An 11,123-nucleotide genomic window follows, 5' to 3' on the forward strand; every position below is an offset into this window, starting at 1 on the left:
TTTCAAAGATGATGTCAACTTCAGCACCATGGACAGCGCTGACAAATCCGCTTAAAAATTAAAGGCCTTTCAACCAGCTTAAACTTTAAACATCATAACTAATGACTTCATTTGGAGATGATTCATATCTAACACATTAAAACATTCAAACAGCCTAAATGTTACCATTTTACTGTCAGATTACACAAATCTAAATCAAACTCCACATCCAGAAAAGAAACAAAAACAGCCATTTGGAGAACTATCATACTTCACTATATGCCATTTTATTTGTTTACAGAATATGCAAGATGGTAAAAAAGACAGAAAAGGGAATGCAGCCTGTTCAACATGTGGCTGAAACAGTTTGGATGAAGTTGCAACAACGTCCAGCTTCTTTGACATTTGGACTGATAGAAAGGACAATGAATGTCGGCTTTACTAATGTAACATTAAGAGATTTTTATTTTGTTTTGTGCTGAAGTTAAATCAAAGAAGCAAAATATAATGTAAATTAGCTGATCATTCTTTTTCAGCAAAAATGTACTTAATCTAATTTCAGGTTGTCTTTAACAACAAAACATCCTCTAAAGGTTTGTTTTCTTAAGTAGCCAATCACTAAGGCTGACATTCTGTATCTTAAGTTGAGATGTTCATGACCCCTGACCTCTATAATGACCTTTGACATACAGGATTTCTCTTCAGACTTCCTTATCTTTATTTTAGGATTTTTGTTGTTTTTTATTCGAAACTGGTTTGAAATTTGCATGCCGTGATTTGGGACTTGGATTTCATTACTTTCGACTTGCATATCTTGCGTTTGGACACGGATATCTTGACTAGACTTGAGAGTTGAGTAACTTGTGATCTCCAAATGACTATCTATACCAACTCTCATTAAAACCACGGCTGTCTGTGGAGCTGATAATGACATTGTTGATGATTTTTGTTACGTTTTGGTGAGTTAAAATGCAGCATCAGACGTTTTTAGCAAGATTTGCTCATCCCAGAAGTTTAAAGTGAACTAAAGAACCAAAGTCGTCTTTGTAAAAGAATTACATGCGAGTAAAAGCGTCTTCACCAGGAGAGAAAAACGTGAACCAGCGGCGAAATATCGTTAATCAGGCCTGAGACGTAACCTGGCAAAGGTTTCAACCACTGCCAACATAATATTGGAAAGCTTTTCCGGTGAGGTAGTACGTCACGCCACTCTCTATTAGTTGCTATTTTCGTCCAGCCCTGGAGGACATTCATCCACCATCTACCCACCCTGACAGCTCCCAATAAACCCACCACTCCCATTCATCTCCATCCCTCCAGCCCAGCTCCACCCTCTTTCACCCTCCCTCGCTCCTTCTCCTCTCCGCGGATCTGACCGGGCAGCTTCGTGAGTTTAAAAAAAATAAACCTCCTTCGTTGAATTGGGGGGTTTTTTTGCGCCAGGGAGGAATACACACACACAAAAAAAGTGGCGTTATTCTTACCAGGACATCTTTGTTTTTTGTTCTTTTTTCAAAAGAGTTTGTGTCATCTGTTTAGACCAATCTCTCCAACAGAACGGTAAGAAATTCACTGTTTGCTTGTTTTGTTTATTTAGATTATTTAAGTGAAGTGTAGTGCAACTGCATTTTGACCGTCCTGAGAGATGATTTAAAGAAATCAATAAAGCCTCATGGAGAAAAGGTGTAAGCATAAAAAGGTTTAATGCACCGTCCTAGACTGAAACTATGTTTTCACCTGTTTTAGTTAGATTTTAATAAACTGCGTGCATGTTGACGTCGACGTTTTGTGTTTTGGGAATGACAACTGGGCTGTTACGCATGGAAGTAAAAATGTAACTGCTAAAAAAAAATAAAAAATAAAAAAAAAAGCTTATACATGCCAAAAACTACAAAGAAGAGCAGTAGAGAAAGCAACGAGGCGCCCCGAATGGATACGTTTGGATTCTTTTTTTGTTTTCCTGACTTTTAAACTTGTAAGTTGATAAAAAAAAAAAATGTTTTTTACACACAAGGAATAACGATGTTTGTATTTTCTTTTTTTTTTGGTGTTCTTCAGGGAACTGTAATTCCCGCAACCACTGCAGATGGTACCCATATTTTAAACGAGACTACACGCCTTTTCATTCTAAAATACTTGAACATTTGATAATTGTTTTTCTTTTGCAAGCAGGAAATTAGTCAAAATTATGTACTTGGTAGTTTTTGTTGGGGAAATTATTTTTATAATAAATAACTATTTCTATCCCTAAAGTTGTCAAAACAGTTTTTTCCATGTAAAGAGGTTGTGCGTAAAATAGATAACGCTTTTCTTCCAATACTTTAACCGCACGAAGTCATAATGATGCGGTTGCGCATTAGACTACAATGCGCAAAATGTTTCGGCCAGTTCGGACTTGGGCTTCTGCATATATTTTGTATTTATTATAACATTTAACCAGGTTTTTCTCATTGCGATCAAAAGATCAAAAATAAGAAAATGCATTAATTTGTTTCTGTTTCCTTTCAGTTTCCTCTATGAGTTTCCAGTCCGTTCCCAGTAGCACTTGATCCCGGTGGGAAGCTGAAGAGGAGGTAAAAATGACGATCCACGTCGAGGGTCTCGTGGCCATCGTCCTCTTCTACGTCCTGATTCTTTTCGTGGGGATCTGGGCCGCGTGGAAGAACAAGAACTCCGGAGTCGGTGAAGGCGGAGACCGCAGCGAGAGTATTATGGTCGGGGGCAGAGACATTGGGCTGTTCGTGGGAGGATTCACGATGACCGGTGAGGTGAAGGGGCTATGAAGATGATTCATTTGTTCACGAGTGTCTGTTTAGTCCAAATAGTCCGAATTTTACGCACGGACCTTCACGAAACGGCCACGAATATTCCTTGGCTCCAAACGTCTAAAATGCAAAAAGGAAAGTGTTTTTAAAAAATGTTTTGTTTTTTCCTCAGCCACCTGGGTAGGAGGGGGATATATAAATGGAACAGCAGAGTATGTCTACCTGCCAGACTACGGCCTGGCCTGGGCTCAGGCACCCTTTGGTTACGCTCTCAGCTTGGTATTAGGTGAGAATCATTAGATTATAGTTATTGCTTTATTTGGAGCCACATAAAGGAAAAAATGCAAAGGAACTAAGAAAATATATACATCCACTTCTACACAAATATACAGTAATATACATACAGTAAGGACAAGACATTGTCTGAGTCATCCAATTTATATTTTATATAACAATACTTTAGTTAGTTGTAAACAACAATGCATTTCACTGAAAAGGAGTGAAAAGATATTTACTCCTACTCCCTATGTATAAATTGTATAAAGTTTCATTTGCATGTCTTGTGAATTCTATCAATGGTATTTGAAAAGAAAAGTATAAAAAAGTTTCTGCATAGTTGCTGTGTCAGATTAGCTTGGCCATTGCCTTTCTAGGAAAAAAAGTTCTTGCTTCCAGCTCAGTGTGGGCTCTCTCCTTATTTTTACTCCTAAAAGTATTCTTACTTTTAGGAGTAAAAATATACCTAAAAGTATTTTTTTCCTAAAATAAATGTAATTGAGTAAATGTAACCAGTTACTACCCAACTCTGAATACAAGGGGCTGGTTTTTACCAAGCAAGTGTCAGATTATCAACGGTGCAATTTTTGAAGTAACTTTAAAACCAACCATTCTTATATGACACAACATATTCCCCACTTTGTAGCTTCCCTGTTGCATCTTAGAGTCTAACTTAGGAGACTCTGGATGCTGTACACAGTGCATGATATAATAAAAGCACCACATCTAAAGATTATTTGTCCAAACTGAATTTCTGACATCCCTCAGGTGGGCTTTTCTTTGCCAAACCGATGCGATCTCGTGGCTACGTCACGATGCTGGACCCTTTCCAGCAGCTCTATGGAAAACGGATGGGGGGACTGCTTTTCATTCCTGCCCTCATGGGAGAAATCTTCTGGTCTGCTGCCATCCTGTCTGCCCTGGGTGGGTTTTTAATTTGCCTTCCTGCAGATTTGAGATTTTGAATTTTGACTTGACTCTGAATGGTTGTCCTGCCATCATGCAGGTGCCACTCTGAGTGTGATTGTGGACATAAACATCAACATGTCTGTGGTAATCTCAGCGCTCATAGCCATCTTTTACACGCTCGTTGGAGGACTCTACTCCGTCGCATACACAGATGTGGTCCAGCTGTTCTGCATCTTTTTGGGCTTGGTGAGTTGTAGATTACTATCTCAGGGATTAACTCTGAAGTGATGAATATGTTCAGGAGACTACTGGTAAATTCAAATGTAATAAAAAAAATAAAAACCTTTAATTGTTTTTTACATCATATGGTGTTGAGTTACTTTTGCAGAACACCATCTTAATAGCTATAATGCCAAACTTGTAGTTTTCATGGTTTTGTCTTCATGACTGTTCATGTACTGGTGAATTAGGTGACTACAAAAGGCAACTTTTCTCATTTTTATTTGTGAAACATTTTGAAAACTACCGCTCTGAAAACAATTAAGAGACCACTTAAATGATTTTTATAGGTATATGTTTGAGTAAAATGAACATTGTTCTGTTATTCTATGAACTACTGACAACATGTCAGTAGTAGTAGTCATGTCTCTGATATTGCAAGCAAAACCTTTGTATTTCTTTGCAGAAAATGAGAAAGGGTCAAAATAACGAAAAAGATGCAGCGCTTTCAGACCTCAAACAATGCAAAGAAAACAACAATACTAATGTTTTACCTCAGGAAGAGTTCAGAAATCAATATTTGGTGGAATAACCAGGAGGTTTTTAATGGGGTTCAGTGCAGTGGGCTCTTCATTTTTTCCGGAGCAGTATATATTTTTCCTTCCACTAAATCCAGGGATTAGTTTGTGTTCATCTATTAAATAAAAGCCCCAGTAAAGTACAAAGAAGTCTATAGTTGTTGTAACCCAACATTACAGGGCATGAATAATTCAGCATAGCCATCGTGTAGATGATGCTCTAACATTTGTATCCTGATTTTTCTCATCTTCATCAGTGGATCAGTGTGCCTTTTGCCCTTTCCAACCCTGCTGTGTCAGACATCGGGGTTTCAGCCAAGGAAGCAATCTATCAGTCACCCTGGCTGGGCAAGATCAAGCCTGAGGACAACTGGCTCTGGGCAGACAACTTCTTTCTGCTGGTAAGCCTTGGCTTTATGAGGGAATCCATCATTAAACTCTGCAACGCTTATAAAGAACATTTGAGTCATGGAGAAAGTTCAGTCTTGAAGGGAGTGCATTTGACATGAGTTATTTAGACTGCTGAATGTGACGCGTTGGCTTGAAGGCTGTTTTTACTTTGTGTTTCCTTTTGTAGATGTTGGGAGGGATTCCGTGGCAGGTCTACTTTCAGCGGGTTCTTTCTGCCTCTTCAGCGACCTACGCTCAAGTTCTGTCCTTCCTCGCTGCCTTCGGCTGCTTAGTCATGGCCGTCCCGTCCGTCCTCATTGGAGCCATCGGGGCTTCCACGAGTAAATTCACACACACTCGTCATCTCGCGGTAGAAGGCGGACAAATATATTTGGGTTTAAACTGACTTAATCAGAAGTATGTCATGAGTTGTGTTTTTTGTACAAAAACTTTGTCGACATTCTGCTAATGTTGAAAAATCAGAGGTGGGTAGAGTGCCCAATAATTGTACTCAATTATAAAAATACTTTATAGTATTTTTACTCAAGTAAAAGTAAAAAGTACCCATCCAAGAAACCACTCACGTAAGAGTAAAAAAGTATTTGGTAAAAAGTCTACTGATGTAATGAAATTATCAAATATTTAATATTTAAAAATTGCATAATCAGACGGACCAAAATATAAAGTTATGTGGAGATTTTGGTATTTTAAAAACCAAAGTGACAGTAAGTSAAATAAGTAACAAAATCGGGTAAAAGAAAAAGTTTCCAAATCAGTTTCTTTCAATAAAAATCTTATGAAACTTTAACAAAAACTGCAGGTGAGTGTCTGTGTCTGGTGAATTTTTGAATTAAAAAATATTTGTTTTTCATGCAGTGGGTAGAGAATCCAGAAATTTTACTCAAGTAACAATATACTTCACAAAAGAATTACTATAGTAAAAAGTACAGAGTCATAACAATATTCCTAAAAGTATTTTTTAAAAGTTACTCATGTAAATGTAAATGAGTAAATGTTACTAGTTACTACCCAACACAGAATATATTTGAGTATTCTTTTTAAATATTTCTTCTGATTATTTGCAATATTGCCACAAATCATGAAACAAACTTAAAGTATGTTTGTTTCTTTAAGAGACATGAATTGTGTTTCCTTCACATTAGCAATAGTATGTTAAGTGTCGAAAATACACAGTTTTGTAATTTCCATTATATAAAAAGTTATTTCAAGAAAAAATCCTAACTGTTGAATGGATTTTGTCCACAGATCATCCTCACTCACAACCCATGTAAATGAAACATGACCGGTCCAGGACTCTGATCCTTTATTTAAGCACAAAGTGTGATCAAAGCCTATTTGGGTTGCTGACATCCCAACAGGTTTCTGTTTCACACGGCGTCTGGGGGGAAACCAGAGGAGAGCTGTCAGAGCGTGCAGATTTATTGAATATTACATCTGAAGAAGAGCTAATTATTTTGGTTCTTCTGAAGATTGTTCATGTGTAACGGCTGCTAAACAGTCGCTGCTTATGAGTGTCCAGGGACTGGAGGGAAAACAGAGATCATGGAGCAAAAGGAAAGTTGAAAATCTTTCAGAGAAAATTGAGACTGGTAATGAAAGGTGTCCAAAATTATTGAAATTACTATAATTTTATGCTGATTTACCATTTTTACTAAAGAAATGTGCAGTTCTTTAGTATTGTTTCTTTTTTCCTGTTACTCAGATTTCTTGTTCTTCAAATGTTACCCAGCCAAACAGAGTAGAGCTGGTAATCTCTGCTGTATTTCCACCCACAAGTCCAAGCTTTTTTGTTTGTCTGCAGCTAAAACACGTGTAACAACAGCTCCCTCATAATCAGATTTAATGGTGAAACATTTTGTCTTAAAAGCAAATTTGGACCAGAACAGAAATCATAAAACATTTTGTTCAGAGCAAAAACCTTAGAAGATTAAACCTGAAGTGCTTTTTCAAAAACTTCTTTTCCAGACTGGAATCAAACGACTTATGGTTACGTCGCTCCGAAGGACAAGGAGGAGTCTGACATGATCCTTCCCATCGTGCTCCAGCACCTCTGCCCGCCCTACATCTCCTTCTTCGGACTGGGCGCGGTGTCGGCAGCGGTGATGTCATCAGCGGACTCGTCCATACTGTCAGCCAGCTCCATGTTTGCCAGGAACATTTATCAGCAAGCCTTTCGGCAGATGGTACGAGCACCAAAAGTTATTAAAGCCAGTGATAAATCAACGTTTTATTAAAAAGCAATCCCGTTCCTTTCTCTTCCAGGCTTCGGATACGGAGATCGTTTGGGTGATGCGCATCACAATCTTTGTGTTTGGCGCTCTCGCCACAGCTATGGCGCTTTTAACTGGATCTGTATACGGCCTCTGGTACTTAAGCTCCGACCTCGTCTACGTCATCATATTCCCCCAACTTCTCAGTGTGTTGTTCGTCAAAGGTACCAACACGTACGGCTCCGTGGCAGCGTACATCTTTGGACTCATGCTGCGCATTGGTGGAGGGGAGCCTTACCTAAAACTGCCTCCATTCATCTATTACCCCGGGTGGGTGATGGAGAAGAAGGTCCACCTCATCAACGGAGACGTAGAGTACTTCGTCCAGCAGCGATTCCCCTTCAAGTCCGTGTCCATGGTGGCATCTTTCCTAGCAAACGTGGTCTTCTCATACCTGACAAAGTACTTATTCGAAAGCGGCATGCTGTCTCACAAGTACGACTTCCTGGACGCGGTCGTGTCCAAGCATAGCGCAGAGATCATGGACAAGGCCACGCTGGTAAGCAATCACGATAACATTATTCTTTCAGAGATGGCTCCGGTCAGGCAAGCCCTCGGTGCCACGCTTGCTGGGACCTTCACCAACGCCGAGGCCCTGAGCGACGACGGCGAGTCGAGTCCGGAGTCCTATCACAGCGAGAACTAGACGACAAAACGCACAAAGAAAACTTGAACCGAGGAATGTGAAAGGAAAGGGAAAGAGAGAATCAGTTGGCGTCCTTCAGGAAACTTGTTACTGCCACACTGTGAGCCAGATCAGCAGAAACGCTCTGCGGCTTCCAAGTGACTCCACAAGTTATGTCAGTGAATCGGTGCCTCCTCCGTTTGTTCATATTTCCTCTCTAGAAACTCATCTCTGACCCTGTATTGTACAAAGTTCGCAATTGTTTTAGTTTTTCTGACCATGGCTCTGTGAATTTACAACTGTTTTAGTTTAACTGCTGCTACTGCGGTGGAGCGATGAAGGGAAATGGTTTTTCAAGGTTGCTGGCTTTGAGAAATGTGCATTAGAACTAAGAAGCAGCATTAATGTCTGGTTGTCTTAGCTCAGGTTACGTATGTTAATGCATATACAGTGCCTTGCAAAATTAGTAATTCCCCTTAAACTTTTGTTAAATATCAGTGCATCTTGTTAGGAGTTTATATGATAGACTCACATAAAGTTGGATCTTTAGCTGTTGCAGCTGCATGTCGTTGGTTCTGCCCAGATTAAATAGAGCATCTGTAAATATTAGTTTTTCTTATTTGTCCTGCAGATTTACATCTGGACTTTGGTTGTGCCATTTGAACACATGAATATACTTTGATCTGCATTCAGTGCTACTATGCCTTACTTTTAATAATCCATTTTTTTCTTGCCACTCACCTTGACAGAATTACGACGGAGTATGAGAGCCACACTAAGAAAATGTAAAAAAATTATGACAATAAAATTGTACAAGAAGAAAAGCATAATATTATGAGAATAATGTCTTATTGCATTATTCTTCAATGCTATGACTTTATTCTTAAAATACTATAACTTTATCCTGGTGATATGAGTTTATTCTCATATTAGTACAACTTTATTCTTGTAATTTTATGTCTTTATTCTCTTAAAATTATTTTTGTATTTTTTTCTTATTATCGCTCTAATACTCTGCCGCACAGAATAGATGGATTTATAATGGAATCAAATTACACAAAAGTGGACTACTTACTTATTTGATAACTTCTAATGATATTGGGTTGCACTTGATTTTATTCAGGGGTGTCAGAATACAAATGCGTACCAGGCATTTCAAATTTGTATTTATAAAAAATTAATTAAAAACCACATATCATTTTCCTTCTTTTCATAATTATGCATTATGTTTTAGTCTATCATATTCAATCCTAATGAAATACAACATGATTTATGGTTGGATCACATAAAATGTCAAAGGTTCAAGGGATATGAACAGCTCTGCAAGGCACTGTAGGTATGCCTGTGAACAAAGCAGCTTTAAGTGACTGATCCAGGATGGTTTTGTTGAGTAGTGTTAAGTTTGCATAGAAACCTTATAAATAGAGCAATAATATTTTAAGAATCTTAGCTTTATTTCCAGCCTTTTGCTGCTAAACCACTGAATAAATAGACATATGGGCTCAACAATAGAAGTATTTGTTTTTAATCTGGTTTTTAGACTATTCAACCATCACATAATGGTTGAATATGTGATGGTTAAATCACATATTCACACATATTTGCACCAGCAAAGTGATATTATACTCATTCAGCTTTCAAGTGTCACAGGAACTAAATCATTCAAGTAACTTAGTTGAAAAAACTAATGTGGCGTCTGACGCTAGCTTTGGGGACGTCTGTGTTTGCTGCAACACGCTTAGCACCGAGATGCTATTTTCGGCTTGAACCGTTTTAGTAATTAGCCAACTTCTTTTTGCTTCACAACAATAGTTTGTTTTTGTTTTGTTTTTTACATCGTCTATTAGATTGTTTTAGAAGGAGAAATTAATAGCCAGTGGGCCAAGAAAAGCGATTTTGTCGACCATTGATGTTAGCGGAATGACGCTTGTGCGTCAGATTCACGGGCGTACCAGAAACACAATACAAAGGTTCCGGCTTGGGACTTGTTAAGAAAACAAAATGCGTTTAATTCCATAAATTTTTTAACACATTCAAATCTATTTAATTTATTAATAAAAATTAACACATTAAAATCCTGGTTTCAATAAATTAGTGTTATTCTAATGTTCATTTGTTTTAGTGGCCCTGTCAGTAAATAGATGAATGACATTTATTTTTATGTTTTGGAGTCTTTATTTTGATTATGTATGAGGATTTTCTCCTAACAGCTAATGAAAACACAACACTGAATATAAGAATAAAATGATCAGATCATTCAAAAAATAGGTTTAATAAAGAAATGGGGTGTTAATGAAATAAATGTTTATATTCAAATAGAATTACTAAGCTCATCAGAGCACAAATATTCACATTTATTTTACATATAAATTTGAATATGTGCTCTTATGAAGCACACTGTGGATAATTAATTATTCAGCAACATCCCACTGATTTCTTATAAAGTTATAAATTTTACCACTGCCAGGTACATGACCCTTACTGCAACTTTCCCTTTTGAAAATATGGCCAATTGATCCAGATTAAACCTCACAGAGAAATATCTGAGCATCTTTGAGACAACTCTGCTGACTACACCAAACTCCTAAGTTTTGTTGTTTTACATGTTTATGCCAAACATCTTTTAAGAGTACTCTTGATTCTGTGGGTAATATGTGGTTATTAAACTGAACAAATTATCAATGTAAAAAGAGGCTGAATTTGAGGAAAATGTTTAATAATGATCACTGCAGCTTTAACATGCTCAGATATTTTGAATTTCATAACTCTGGTATAGAAATATCTGCTGATTGAAGACAAATCATTGTCCTAGCTGATAAAAAATGTTATTGTGTGTCTTGATATATTGTTATCAAATCTCTTGGTGTGTGTTGTGGCAGCCGGTCCTGTCTTGTGTGTTATGTTGGTGTATTGTAGGAATCTGCTGCGTAATTAACATAGGACAGGCCTACTCATTTTCCGTTGAAACAGAAATGAGATAGAAAAAAGGGGGAGTAAAAAAAACTCAGAAATTTAGAGATAAATCTCAGAAATTTTCTTTAAAAAAAAAAACTTGGACATTTCTGAGTTTCAAAAATTGAAAATTTGCTAG

At 37.6% G+C, this 11,123-nt stretch overlaps 1 protein-coding gene across 1 annotated transcript; it reads left to right on the plus strand.

Annotated features, from left to right (window-relative positions):
* Positions 1-431: 431 nt before the first annotated feature.
* Positions 432-10,032, plus strand: LOC103461120 (high-affinity choline transporter 1-like). Its single transcript, XM_017308305.1, has 10 exons — positions 432-1,366; positions 1,499-1,539; positions 2,488-2,742; positions 2,917-3,030; positions 3,789-3,944; positions 4,027-4,175; positions 4,984-5,127; positions 5,304-5,457; positions 7,103-7,320; positions 7,400-10,032. Exons 3-10 carry the CDS (start codon positions 2,559-2,561, stop codon positions 8,051-8,053), a joined length of 1,773 nt encoding a protein of 590 aa, XP_017163794.1. The 5' UTR covers positions 432-1,366; positions 1,499-1,539; positions 2,488-2,558; the 3' UTR covers positions 8,054-10,032.
* Positions 10,033-11,123: the final 1,091 nt, after the last annotated feature.

The sequence above is a fragment of the Poecilia reticulata genome, linkage group LG2, assembly GCF_000633615.1.
Source record: "Poecilia reticulata strain Guanapo linkage group LG2, Guppy_female_1.0+MT, whole genome shotgun sequence".
Classification (NCBI taxonomy): domain Eukaryota; kingdom Metazoa; phylum Chordata; class Actinopteri; order Cyprinodontiformes; family Poeciliidae; genus Poecilia; species Poecilia reticulata.